Raw genomic sequence first — 14,983 nt, 5'->3', positions numbered from 1 at the left:
CAAGGTTTCTTCCTGTTAAAGGGCAGTTTTTCCTTGCCACCGTTGCTTCTTTGGGGTCAGGCCCTGGGATTCTGGAAAGCACCTAGAAACAATTTTGATTGTAAAAGACGCTACATAAAGATTGATTGATTGATTGAGTGGACTCAGAAAAAGAGTTCTGGACATGCATTCAAAATCTCTGCCTGTGTGTACCTTCACAGACCCCCCACCCAGGAGTCCCAGGATCTGGAGGAAAGGAAACCACATATGGACATGGATCATCTATATACAATGATTATATGATAAATTGACTTGATCAGCAACATGTGGGAATGGACTTTATAAACTGAAAAAAAACAAATCTGGAAAAACCACCATACTGCAGTACCCTCCACCCCCAGCCCCTCGCACCCACCCCCTCCTCTCTTCAATATTTGTCAGCTTTTTATGAACTTTGGACCATTCATCATTTTGACAGAAGGTCTAGACCAGGGGTGGGGAACCCCCGGCCTCTGGGCCGTATACGGCCTCCGAGACCATTTCTACCGGCCGGCAACGCAATAAGATTTTTATATTTTATATGTGCACTTATACAGTGGGACCGTTCGCTGAACTCCGCGAGCTGCGAGTAGCAGCGGTAGCGTATTTTTGCCTTTCGTATCCTGAAATTTCTTTCGTAACAAGAGGAAATATTTTCCCGTTTTCTGAGATAAAACAGACGGTTATGTTATGTCCGAGTCAAGGTCAGGGTCAGTGAACACAGCATGTGATGTACGTAGTGGGCTGGACTGATTGACACGGACGAAAAATGCATCGCGAAACAGGCTAAACTCGACGAGTTGAAAGGACAGATGAGTTTTGATAAAATTAACGCTCTTCGTCGGAGTTTGGAGGCTCCACAAGCAGCTTTCACACGACCATGTACCGACAGAGAGAATATTACGCGTGCAAGTTTTGTGGTGAGTGAATTAATAGCCACGAAGCTGAAACCTCACGCCCAAGGAGAGTTAATGAAGGAGTGCCTCGTAGGCGCTCGCGCCGGACAAAGTAAAATTGTTTCAAAGCGTGATTTTTTTTCGTGAATAACTATTGAACTAAGACATATATTGTTATGATTCCAGTGACTAACGGTATGTTTTTATAGTCAAGGAATCTACATATGTAGTCAAAGTATATGTGGGACTAATATTTATGGTGGAAATCACAATATGCCAGGAATTGTTGCGCTTGGCGGAGGTCTGCGCTCTCCGAGTGCTTTCTAGTTATTATTATTGTCTTTATCTTTCTTTCTTTTCATTTATATTCTTGATTATCTTGTTGTATTGCAGTTTTTGTGAGTAGAGGCCTCGAACAGGCCCTTAGGGGTCTCTTGCCTCAACTCTGCACCTCTTTTTTTTAATTGTTTTGTATGATCATGAAAACATATTTTACTTGTTTGTCATTTTATTCTATTTTTTTTGGTGATTTTATATGCATGTGTGCTAAATAAATAATTCAAACTCAAATACAGCAATCATGAGACTTAGTAACACAGTGGTTATAGACTTTTTTTGTCTTTTTTTGCATCCCTGGGTATGTGTTCATAATAGTATGACCCTCGGAGGACTTTATAAAAATTGAAATGGCCCTCGATATGAAAAAGGTTCCCCACCCCTGATCTACACAACTGGAGGTAAAATTTGTAAAAGAAAATTAAAAAAAATAGGTGGATTAACAACTACAATTCAGTTCTATGTGTTAATATTTGAAGAAATATGTGGAGTGTGTTTAAATGTCCAGGTAGACATTTTTTGTTAGGCTGCAGTTAATGTCCAGACGTGGACATTATCATTGTTACTATGAATGAGTTTTTTTTCTGTCCCCTAAAAGCATGTTTGGGTTGTGGGAGGAAGCTGAAAATATCCCTTTCAGACACAGAAGAACATACAGACTGGAACCAGGAACATATTGCTTAAAAAAATTAGAAAAAAACAAGTTGGTTTGTAATCTAAGTGACTTTAGATCTTCTCAGTCTAGTAGGGATATCCGTCCCTCAGTAGGAGGTTCCCCTCAGTTGAGCCTGGTCCTGCCCTAGGTTTCTCCCTGTAAAGGCACCTTTTCCTGCCACTGATTAATGTGTGTGTCTGTGTGAGTTTGTGTGTGTGTGTATGGAGGGAGACTCTGGGTTTCACAAACCCCAGATTCTGTATAAATAAAGTTGAATTAAAGTGATGTTATAACATCAGAATTCCAAAGGGACCATGGGATTATTTCAGTTTTCCATGTTGGATTGTGCTACACAATGATTGCTTCTTCATGAGCTGCCTTTAAACATGTTTTTTATTGGGGTTTGGGACAGCTGCACGTGAGTGTTTAAGATTTCTGCTGGCAGAAGACTATGAAGAGAGTGCTGAGAAAATGCTGAGAACAGAGGTGGAGAAGCTGATGAGTGAGACGTTTATGAACCCCAAGGTGAAGCTAACATAACAGCACCAGATATTACAGTGAAAACCTCCCTCGAAGGTCTGAACATTAATGAGCAGGTGAACATCAGATGAGGAGGTGTCACCTGACATCCTTTCTGTCACCCAATGGTGAAGGGCGGCATGGACATGAGTGACCGTGTCCCTGTGAGCCATCCCATTGCCTCCCTGCTGGGGGGAAGAGATTATCTCCTTTACCAGATGACCACATCATGGCCGTCCTCCACACAGCCCCTGGAGGCTTCTGCCAGGGCTGTCATTGATCTCCCAGCAGAAACATGGGCTTCCATCAGAGGGAGAGGCTCCCGATCAATACACTATACTCATCTGTGTTTCACTGATATCAGAGCTAATGATGTGCCAGCGCGCACCACTGCTAACTTTTAATTGCTTCCAGGTCAGAAAAGTCACGTGACAATGTTTCTGAGATAAGCCCCACCTCTGAGGCATCAGCTGAGTGGTGTTTTGGTTTTGACAGATGAGGCCCTGTTGCTGTCACTCTGCTAAATTTGGGAGTCTGTAGGTTTGGAATGCTGCTCATATGGATGATATTACCAGCTGAGATCTTCACATCCTCTCAGGTCCATCTCATCCTGCAGACAGATGCAACAGATGTTGGGTAAACAGGATATGATGTCCATGTTTTCTGATCTCAGCTGATCTGTTGATGCAATGTTGATTGTGACCCCTGCAGTTAGTTGGTGTCATGTGTGTAGATACGGCTTTGTCCACATCAATGACTGAGGAGGACAAACTGAAGTCCTCAGCTCAATCTGCTCCTCACAACAGCTTGCACACACACACACACACAGACACACAGGTACACACGCCTGCACACACACACGCATGCACACATGCACACACAGACGCACACATGCATGTACACAACCAAGCACACACATGCACAAACACACACGCATGCACACACCCACGCACAGACACACGCATGCACACAGGCACACACACAGACACACATGCACAAACACACACACAGACGCACACAGGCACGTAGAGCTGGTGGTTGTCTTCCTGGTCGTGGTGCAGGTGACCAGCTCTTGCTGCTCGGATGCTAGAAGGGACACTGGAGATTGTGGACTGCCGTAAGTGAAATGACCAGGATGAAGATCAGCACCTCTAAATCGGTTTTGGGTGTGTCTATCTGGGAGGAGACCCCAAGGAAGACCTGGGACAAGCTAGAGATTGTATCCATCAACTGGCCCTGCTGAAGCTTCTACCCCTGGGACTTGGACTTCAATAAGACTTCAAAGTTTTATGTCCTGTTTTACCATTATAATGTTGACATTTCTTTAGCTGTGGCATCATAATGCTCCGTTTCAGAGGTGGTCTGTTTCCCCACACACACACACACACACACACACACACACATATATATATGTGTGTGTGTGTGTGTGTCCAGGTAGACATTTTTTGTTAGGCTACAGTAGGCTACACATACACACATATACACACAGCATATATACACAACTGTGCTTGTTTTGGTGCGGCAGTTGTGTGATTACTTAAGTTGTTGTTGTTGGGCAGGTTGGCAACATGTCACCAGCAGCACCAGAGAACCTCTGGAACTGTGAAAAGACCCACAAAGACAGATACACAAAAACGAAATGACTTTCCAGCAGCTATGTAGCTGCGTTACCATGAATTTATTGGCCAGCCAGATTTCTGTCAGGACTCCTTTGCAAGATCTGAAAGCAGATCTGCTACAGCTGGACCAGAACAGACGTGAGTATGACTGCAGGCAGCATATTGCATGTTGAAGGATGAAATGAGCTTGAGCCCTCTGGCTTCATGTCCTGGGTCATCTGTTCATTTTTCATGGCTGCTTCACTAATTCATGAAGACATCTGTTTGTGTAGCTTCCATTTTAGGAGCCCTCATCAGCTACAAGCAACTCCAGCTGCAGACCGATGAGATGGGATGAGGAACTTTACTCAAACACAGTCACTCATGTTCCACTTCCACTAATACAGGTCAAGTCTACTGTGGCTCTTCCCATCAGAGGAGAGGAGATGGGCAAAACAGAAAAAAGCAAAGACGAGGTTTGGTTTTCAAATCTCATTTATTTACATTAATAAAAATAAAAAAACACCTTGTTTTCACTTTTTAATAGGTTAAAAATAATAGTAATAAAAATTATAACAAGCTTAGTGAACAAAGCATAAGTCAATAACTGAATTAAAAGGAAAAGAGAAGCTGTCTCTCCTCCCTTATGGAGCACAGCACGCTGTTTCCCAGGTGCCTGAAAAGTGTCAAGCGGTGAGCTGGAAAAAGACAGAATCTGTCCTCCTTCTTGCCAGTCCCCCACAGCCAGAGCGATGGATAACGGAGGGCAACTGTATTCCCCTCCATCAAACCACTGTTCATAGTGGGTCTAATTGTCAGTGAAGGATCTCCAATGGGCAGACAGGGCAGCATGGACTTCAGCCACCATCCTCTCGACCAGTCTAGTAGCCTTTATTCTTGTTTCCAGAAGGTGCAGCAATGAGGCCCTGGCCCTCAGCAGGTGGTCCACCTTATTGTAGCCAGCCTCATGAAGACAGGTTCTAAGGCTGGCAGACTGCAACATCTGAGTGCTGAGGAAGCTGTTAAAAACAGTGACTCCTCGAACACCCAGTGACCACCGATCTCACCTGCTGTCCATTTATAACTGAAGATCTGCCAGGCCTGCAGCACTGAAGAATAGATTTAGGCTGAGCCCTGTGATATCACCACCACCTGGATTTAGGAGGAAGAGCTGCTTGTCATATCCCAGCTGTCCGGTTCTCCTCAGCAGCAGCCAAGCTGTGTTCAGCCAGTTGGGACCACAGTCATACAGCATCCTCTTTCGAGTTCAATCGGTAGGATGCCCACTTTGCCCCAATGTCCACAATAATCCCCCCAGCCGACCTGTCAGCCTGCACAGCAGGGGCTCAATGGCCAGACTATAGAGCTGACCGGAGATAGGCCATCCCTGCCTTATTCCCTGCTGTACAGGGATGGGCCATCTCAGCTCTGCCCCCATTTCAACTAAACATTGTGCACCCTGATACAACAAAGTAACCCATGAATAAAACCCTTCACCAAAACAAAAGCTGTCACTGAAAATAAAGAAGAGTGGTCCACCCTGTCAACAGCCTTATCCTGGTCCAGTGAAAGAATCTCCATATTCATATTATGTCTCTTATTAAAAAAAATGTTGTCCATCATTGACCTCTCTGGCAAACAGTACGTCTGGTCAATGCTTACAATGTTCTCCAGAACTCCCTTCAGTCTGTTGGACAGGGCTCTGGAAAGAACCTTATAGTGTTTACAGAGGAGGGCCACTGGCCTCCAGTTCCTCAACTGTGTCCCCCTTCTTTGTCAACAAAGACAGGACAACTCATTGACAGGAGACTGGGAGAGATCCTGATGCCAGAGACTCCAAAAGTACCGAGTGTAAGTCTCAGCCAAGCAGTGCCCTAAAATGTTTAAAAAGTCTGGAGAGACCATCGACCCCTGGTGCCTGTCCTAAAGCCATCTGATTGACTGTGACCGTCAGTTCCTCTAGGGTCAGTTTGCAGTCAAGGGAGGTCTTCTCCTCTGGGATGAACTGAGGAAGACCCTTTAGGAGTTCCTCACGGCTCTACCCAACTATTCCAAGAAACCTCAGGTGGTCTTTCTTGGTGGTATTCTGTGGAAACTGCCATTGCACATACAAGCTCACCCTTTGTTAGATTCACTGTGAGCTCAGCCAACCTGTCAAACAATGCTCTGACTGTCTGATGATAAGAGGGCCAAAAATTCCCAGACAACTAAATCATCTAAATACACTGCACAACCAACCAAGTCATTCACCACTCGCTAATAATACTGAAGAGTGTTTGGGCCATTCTATAGTCTTAATGGCTTTACTTTATAAGAATAATGTTCAGGTGGAGTCACAAAGGCAGCCACTTCTTGTGCCCCTTTGGTCAAAGGCACCTGCTTTCCGCCTACCCTTTCAGCAGGTCAAATTTACTCAAGTGCTTCGCATCATCAAACTGGTCGTGCCTGGACTTATTGAAAATCTCTACAGAATCTTGCGCTGTTGGGCACCCAAAGTACATGGAGAAGGCCAACTTGTTGAAGAGATATCTGCAGTTCTGAACATCCAGATCATTTTGTTTGTCAGGACAAGCTTGATAATGCTGACACAAAGGTTTTACATCTACATCATCAATGTTGTGCTTCACCCAATCTGCACTTGAAGGCATGTCAAACACAATTGGATTGGCCCCAAACTCCAAAGCCTGAGCATCAAACAAATAGATAAACAATGCACTCAAAAATGTAAGAGTCACCTAGTTCTTTAGTCAGTCACAATGGAACCCTCATCTAGATAAAAAAAAGCCTCATTCTGACCCTCATCTGAAGTACAGATGGACCCAGTTCACAACGCAGTTTCTAAGAACTCACAGCCAAAATTCTAGGAGGGACCCAAGAAAGTAGACAGGGAGGGCAGCTTCCAGTGAACAAATAGTTTACAGGATATTTACAATGGTGAGAAAAAGTGTGCTGCTCATGACCACTGTGGTGAACAAAGTGCAAAGCCAACAAAGTGACAAGCCTCGTTGGGAAGGGACGACATGGTGAGCAAAACATGAGAGACAAATTAGTAGAACTGGAAGTCTGGGATGCTGGACATTTCCACCGGTGAGGACGAAACGATTTGACGCTGGACAGCAGGTGGCTACGTAAAAGGTCTGCTAATCTGTGAGATCGAGGGACAAAGGAAAATAAACTAAAAGCTCAAACCAACAAGTTCGAATGAAGAGCCTGGCTATGCCAAACCCACATTAAACTGTATTGCACCAGAAGACCCCATGATCCCTCAATAATACTAACAAAAGCCAAAACTTCAAGATCTGAACTGCACTTGACAAAACACATTCCCCAGTAATCTGAGTCCACAAGTTGCCCAAAAATGGACCACACTGGAAAAGAAAAAGGGACCCAACACAATGGGAATACAATGAAAATATTTTAATCAAGCAATAGCTCAAATGGACACTAATAAAAACCAAATGGAAACCAGACCAAACCTTTGAGCTGTTTCAGGGAGGAGGCGGAGAGCAAGAGAAATGAACCTGGGGTAGGCTTTTCATAGCTACCTTGGCACACAGGGCCCAGGTGCACCAGATCACCAATCAGCTGAGTTCCTCATGTTTATGAACAGGCAACCAGGCAAAGGAGAATGTCTGGCGATCCTCGGCTACAGTGTCCAGTGTCAGTGTCCAGACAAGTGGGGCCACATTCATAATGCAGTCCAGTCTGAAAGACTCCATCTTTGGGGCGATATTCAGGGGCCCCTGACCTTCTTTTTCCAAAATGTTGATGTCATACACAGAGACAACAGGAGGGCATTTAAGGCTGCAGGACCCTGGTAATAATGTTGAAAGACACCAGTCTAATCGGGGTTTTCTTGGGTATTTGATTATTTTGGAATCAAACACCATCAAACATGACCCACAACAGACCTCTGAATGTGGGGATTCAGAGTCTCTGTGACCACATAGAACTCCAGTGTCTCTTCTTCCCAGTTTAAACCATTAGTCACACCAGCACTGCCACTATCAGCCTTCAGGGTGACATTGACATGTCGCCCTGAAGGCTCCATCTAGCTCCATCCTACCTGGAGGAGCTAGTGACACCTTACCAGCCCAATAGACCGCTCCGCTCTCAGAATGCTGGTCTACTTGTGGTTCCCAGAGTCTCTAGGAGTAGAATGGGGGGCCGAGCATTTAGCTACCAGGCCCCCCTGCTATGTAACCAGCTCCCTGTCCAGGTACGGGAGGCTGACTCCATTGTTACTTTTAAGATCAGACTTAAAACCTTCCTCTTTTAAAAAGCTTATTGTCACTAATTCTGTAGTTCCAGTTACTATCATAGACAAACAAATTCTCATACTTAGGGGGTCGTCTAATCGTTAGGTCACATCTTAGCTGTGCTGTTATATTCTTGTGTAGTTTTTCTGCTGCCCCCCCTCCCCCTTCTCTATTCATTTATAGGTATCGCCGCCTTCGGAGCTGCATGATGACCTCCGGCCCCGCTGACCTGCTGTATAAATAGTGTATAAATAGTATTTTTGTGTGTGTTTCTGTGCTCTGTGCAAGTCCTCTCCTCTCCTCTCCTCTCCACCCTGTTTCTTTAACTTCTAGGGTTAGAAGTGAGGAGGAGAGGAGAGGAAGCCCAATCAGAAGACAGAAAGCAAGTTTCCACTATCCCAGCAGCCTCGGTGGTATGTTCTCCTCAATGTAATCCAGGGGATAAGGAGAAGCAATAAGCAGAGATGTACCGAACAGGAGAGGAGGGAAAACACAGACGATGGAATTCTTTTATTCAAAAGAAAACAAAAGAGTCTGGTGATCAAACACAATACTAGACTAGTGATGCAGGAACCAGGTGAATAACTGAAGAATCACAAACAATCCACCAACACCCATAACACCTGAGTACAGCTTCACTTAGTGGCTGTTGCCAACAGGCCAACGAGTGTCTCTTTCTGTCGTTTAACACCTGCACCATCTAGTTTTGGTGAACAGATGCAGGAAAAGGCCCAGCTGAAGGGGAGGAAAGACACACAAAAGAGAAACACATGCTCACGGCCATCAGTGGGTAACACTCGGTCAATAGCAGCGTAGATGATGCTAAAGGTTAGGTGCTCCTGTTCCAACTATAACCCTTAGCTTACCTGGCATAAGACCTTAGCTACAGAATTAATGAGTCCAAACTTTCACACAGAGTATGGTCTCCATCTTCATCTAATATAGGGAGTCATCCTCCTGCACTCGGACTGGGATCGACTGGCCAGTGTGTGTGTGCACCATTAAACTGTAATGAGCAGCCAATGAAAGGAAGCCAGCGCACGAGTCATGTGACCTCACAGTTGCTGCAGCATTTTGGATCAGCTGGAGGTTCTCTAGGTTCAGAATATGTGCACGCACACACGCACACACACACACACACACACACACACACACACACACACACACACACACAACAAATGATGGCGTTAGCTGGGCTATTACAGCAGCAGCAGATAAGGTGGTCGGACAGACGCAGCGATAATGACCAAGCTTATCTCTGCAATAACACCTCCTGTGAACTTCCTGTGTCTCCTTTTTATTTGTTCAACTGTTCATACACAAACACCCCCCTCCCCCCTGACACACACACACACACCACCAAGACTGTGTAAAATAATGCAGTGAGCATGTTATGAATTAGTAATTGTTGTCCTTATGGCTCAGCAGCATTCAACATCTCCGCCATGGAACACATCACAAATGTCTCAGTCGAATAATTACTGTAAATCCGAGGGGGAGGAGCTTAATTCCTGCTCTGCGGAGCTTCTGCTTCATGCTACACCTTCCTGTCACATGCATACGCACACACACACACACTCACTGGTCATAAACCCACATCTGCCCTTGGTCAACCATTAATGTAGCTGTCAAAGTCAGGTGATCCACACACGTGTACACACACTCACACAAGTTGCACAACTGTCCTTTTTGTTGCTGGGAGAACAACACATGTTGCTGCTGGAAGCTACATTCTTGAGGAACCACTCAAATCCAGCCGCTCAACATCAAAGAGCTGTTATTTTTGCACATCTGTGTCTGAGTGCTGGGGTTTGTGTTCTGGACCTGAGACCAACAGAATGGAGGACCTGACAAGTCCTGCTCGAGGTTTCTTCCTGTTAAAAGGGACTTTTTCTGTCACTGTTGCTTGTTGCCTGGAGACAATCTGAATTGTGCCAGAAGAAGGTTGAAGTTTATGTACACTTGCTTCTGTCATCTTCACCAGGACAGGAGGAGATGAGGGAACAAAAAACAAAAATACATCGAAATCCAGAGGATATCTGGAACGACAGAAGAAAAATGATGTCTCCTTTGTAGCCACCCTGGGGCTGCTTGAAGGTCTCAGATGTAATAAATGCTAACACATACACAGAATTAGCAGGATTCACACAGAAAGTACTGAGGGACCCAAACCCGGGTTTCATGAGGTTTCTGGTTCCATGTGGTTCCCAATCGAAGTGGATCGGTGAACTGGACCAGACGCCGTCCTGACCAGCTGATGGCGTGCAGCAGTGGCTCATGTGTCCTACCGGAGCGCTCCAGCTGTAGCGGACTCTGCTCACGAGTCCTGGGTCATGGTCGGCAGCCTGTGATGGACGGATGCAAGTCGAGAGTTTTTCTTTGATCTTGAGCCTTGGGTCTTCACCTCAGCCACCTTCTTTTCACATCCTCCGCTGTTGCCTTTGATTTATCGACAGCGTTTACTTCGGCACAGATGTTGCTCACATCTGATTTTGTGACGTTTAGATTGCTCTGTTGGGGACACTTTCGATGTTCGTTGGTGAGTACGGCCTGAGTCAGCAGTTGAGGAGTGCACACAGTCAGCACAGGCACAGTGGTGTCTTCACACATGCTCGAAAGGTCACAACACTTTTTTTACAGCCTTCAGATTTGCGTCAACAGTCAGGATGCTTCTGCGTTTGTTTTATGCTCCGACTGAATGGGATGTTTTCATCTTTTGAACCCAGCAGGAGCAGATGTGCGCAGAGAGACCAGGACACTCCAATTTCTGCTTCATTAATGAGTCGGGGTCAAAGGCCGCTGACGTCACAGATATTCTATTTGTCATCTGTGTCAGAACCACTTAACTACCTGGTCGTGTCTGATGTTCATCTTGGGTCATCATCCCACCAGATCAGCCTGGTTGGGGAAGGGTGAAGCTTTCCCTGGTTAAAGAAGAGCAAAATTGTGAGTTTGCTCTCATTTTTCTGTAGCAAATGTGCAGAAGTGGCTCTGCTGTGTTGCTAATAACAACGGCTCTGTGGCCCCGATGCAGCTGTGAAATCTGCCTGACAAATTATGACCACTTAAATGTTTATTAGCGGGCTTCCCACACTCCCACTGCCCAGATTGGAATTCATTCTGTGATCATTATAGATCCTGGGACGCGTTTTTCTATGAGTCGGGTCAGGCTTTAAAGACCTGCTGCTCATGCAGGGTTGTCTGGAAACATGTCACATGTCCTTTGATACAGCATCCGCTGTCTCTGGAACGGTGCCTAATGGGAATCCACTGAGAATTTCCTTCACTGAACCAGGCACCAGAACACAAAGCTGATAATGGACCAGTATGTGATATATATTTATAGGCTTTTATTAGAAATAAGACACATTCATGTTGTGCTCTGAAAACTGTACATTAACAAAGAATCAACCCAGAAATTGGAAATGGGGGCGGGGCGGGAGTGGGGGGGGGGGGGGGGTGTTCCAGAGCTCCGATACAGAGGTGATATCAAAAACACAGACGATTACACTGTGATACAGAACACTGGTGTAGCCCAGGAGCACGAGCGGACCAGCGTGAGGGGTGTCAGAATAACCATAATATCAATAATGATGATGACGACAACTATCCCCAAGCACAGTAAAAAGATATTTATAAGCTAAAATTCATTCTGTAGAACTCTGTTCAGTAATTACAATGCTGTACATCAGGACTCAGAGGAGCCTTGTGCTTCACTGGGTGTTAACGCGCTGCCAGCCATCACACCGGAGATATCTACACCGTTCACACACACACAGATACGTTGACACCTCTTCTGGGTCACAGGTTGAGTGTTTGAAGCCTCCTTGTACATGAAGAACTGGACCGCAGAAACCACCTGCACTATGGAGACATAGTTCTTGTTACCATGGAGCAGTTCTGGGCCCTGCAGCACCACGGCCAGGTACTGGGGGTGGTATTTTGTTGTTTTTTTGGGAGGGGGGGTAGCTACGCATGGTGGTGGAGGGGCTCTATCCGCACCTCCATTTTCCCTTTGAGATTTTCCATTTTTCCCTTTGAGATTGATGTTGGAGAAAGGATTTGAACCAAGAATCCAGTGAGCTTCTCTGTGTTCGACATCAGGACATCAATGACCAATAGGGACACACAAGGGACAGAATGATTCCTTTCCTCTGTTAACATTACATGGATACCGTTGCTATGTGGCTCATTACAGGATGATCCGATCACATAGCAGCTGAACCTCCCTCCAGTACCCGAGATCACGCCAACGAGTGGATGAGCAGACAAAACACCAGGAAACAGCACAGAAAAATGTTCATCTTCTCTCGGTAAACTCCTCCTCCTCCTCTTCATCACCATCACAGCACAGAGCAGGAATAAGCAGAAGGTGGAGAGGAGGTGCAGGCCAGAACCGCTCACACCTCTGTCTGCAGGTCCATGATCTCCTGACCCACCAAAGGAATAGTTGCACTGTTTTTCTCCCACTCCACCGTTTGCAGCTCCAGAGGGGAGGCTGCCACCGTCTCCAGGTCCTTCCTCACCCAGGATGGGGGAGAGTGGCTCTTCCTGATGCCCTCCCACGCCTTCTTGCTCGGGGTCTGCTGCTTGTCCTGAGGAGAAAGAGGACAGGTGGCAATAAAGCTGGGTGGAGAATCAAAACCACAGAGGTGGTACTTTTTTATTAACTGGTTGGTTTGGTCCTGAACTAATGAGGCCCAGATCAGCAGATCTCGTCACCTCATCAGCTACGCATTCATCCTGGAGTGACCTTTGACCTGGATCTGCCCTCTAACTCTCGTACAAAAGGTCTGCTGGAGCAACACTTTTTCCCACGTGCAACATCATACAGATCAGATAAGAATGAGGCTCTGAAGATCCTACAACATTTGTTCTTCCACATGTGATTCAGAGGGTCTGAAGACTTGAATCAGAACCTCCAGCTGAGCAATGAAATCCTTCTCCTGACCTTCACTGGGGAGAGGTCAAGGACAGATTTCTGTAACGATGGTGGAGACTTACGTCTCCTGTTTGTGATGCTAACAGGTACCAGACCGCCGCTGCTACAGTGTCAGATCAAAACAGAACAGATAAAAAAACACGTAAATAAAGGCCCCTTTGAGTAAACACACAAGCTTCTCCGTCACAAGAATTGACGATGAGGAGGACGAAGACGAAATAAGTCAGAGAATCTCTGCACATTTGCTGTTGTCTACATATGCAGACATGGTTTTTTTTGTTTATATGTTACACATGTGCATGTTTCTTAGGTGTGTGTATATTTCTCACACGTGTGTGTATAAGTATCATGTGTTTATATATTTTACATGTGTGTATGTTGCGTGTATATTTACGTGTGTATGTTTATTATGTGTGTATATTCTGACATGTGTGTTTAAGTATTATGTTTTAAAAATTTACACATGTGTATGTTCCTTACACGTGTGTGTGTATATTATGACATGTGTGTATACGTATTGTGTTTATATATTTTACACATGTGTGTGTTTCTTATGTGTGTATGTATGTTTCTCACACATGTGTGTATAAGTATCATGTGTTTATATATTTTACAGATGTGTATTTTTCTTACGTGTGTGTATATTCTGACATGTGTGTATAATTATTATGTGTATATATATGTTACACATGCATATGTTTATCACACGTGTGTGTATATTATGACGTGTGTGTTTCAGTACTGTGTTTATATATTTTAAATATTTTGTATATTTCAAATCCATCAGATTTTCCTTCCAGGTCACTTTACACCTTTCAAACGTTAGTGGGTGCTGGTAGCTCAGCCTGCTGGGACCTGGGCTGAGAAGCAGAAGGTTCTTGGTTCAAAAGCCAGGGCAGAAAGAAACATGGCAGGAGTTGTGATAGTAGGGGAAGGTGCCAGAACCTTCAGAGCACTGCCCGGCTACCCATGAGCAAGGTACCAAACCCACAAATGCTCATACAGGGCCCTGAGCAGACTCATCCAGGGGGGGACCAGCCTTCACCCACTGTGGACCCTCCCCCTGACCCTGAAAGGGACAAAGCATACATTTTAGTTGTCCTGGTGGGCACATATATATATATCATATAGATATATATATAGTCGAGCATGTCAGTCCGGACAGAACCACCACTGGTTCACTGCCAGGCAACTACCAGATCAGGGTCACACAGGTCAGATGGACAAGTCTTGAGGAAAAGACTTGTTGGCTGTTTGCTGCTCCCATTACAGAAGCACAGATGGACACAGAGGACATGTCCATCATTTTACCCTGATCCAGAAATAGCTGGCTAGCATTCCAGCTAACTGTAGGGAGTCCTACCGACCCGTGTGACCTGGAGTTCGGAGGATGACATCCATGTAGTTTGGACATTCTGGGTCTTTTTTACTGAAATACTCTGGTGTTCTGCATTGACCAATGCTAAACTGGACAGGTTGTCCTCCCAAGGGACTGAGAATGGGAGGACCCCAGCTGATGACTGGACCTGGGCTCGTCTGTCTGCAGGCTGCTGCTTCACCACAGAGAGGCTACACGTCAGCAGGGGCCCACGACCACTCGTGTCAGAGAGAAACATGCTGCCGTCGGCTGCAGTCAATCAGGTAGATGATTGTTCTGCTTTGGACAGACATCAAAGCTCAACTGAAGGCAGTAAATATCAGCCAGGAGCTGATGGAAGAGGAACTCTGGCGTGCTGCTGATTAATGCTGCTAATGAAGAG

The 14,983-nt window shown here is 45.5% G+C and overlaps 1 protein-coding gene across 8 annotated transcripts in view; it reads right to left on the bottom strand.

The window, feature by feature from the left end:
* Positions 1–11,611: 11,611 nt before the first annotated feature.
* adgrb1a (adhesion G protein-coupled receptor B1a) overlaps positions 11,612–14,983 on the bottom strand; it is a 67,530-nt gene continuing 64,158 nt past the window's right edge. For all 8 annotated transcript variants that reach the window (XM_057044907.1, XM_057044913.1, XM_057044910.1 and 5 more), the window contains one exon: positions 11,612–12,876. In XM_057044907.1, coding sequence (XP_056900887.1) covers positions 12,682–12,876 — 195 coding nt within the window. In that variant the 3' untranslated portion in view covers positions 11,612–12,681. The remainder of the gene's footprint in view (positions 12,877–14,983) is intronic.

Source organism: Takifugu flavidus, chromosome 10 (genome assembly GCF_003711565.1).
Source record: "Takifugu flavidus isolate HTHZ2018 chromosome 10, ASM371156v2, whole genome shotgun sequence".
NCBI lineage: Eukaryota > Metazoa > Chordata > Actinopteri > Tetraodontiformes > Tetraodontidae > Takifugu > Takifugu flavidus.
Note: the sequence above shows the minus strand (reverse complement) of the source record. Positions and strands in the feature narration are given on the sequence as shown.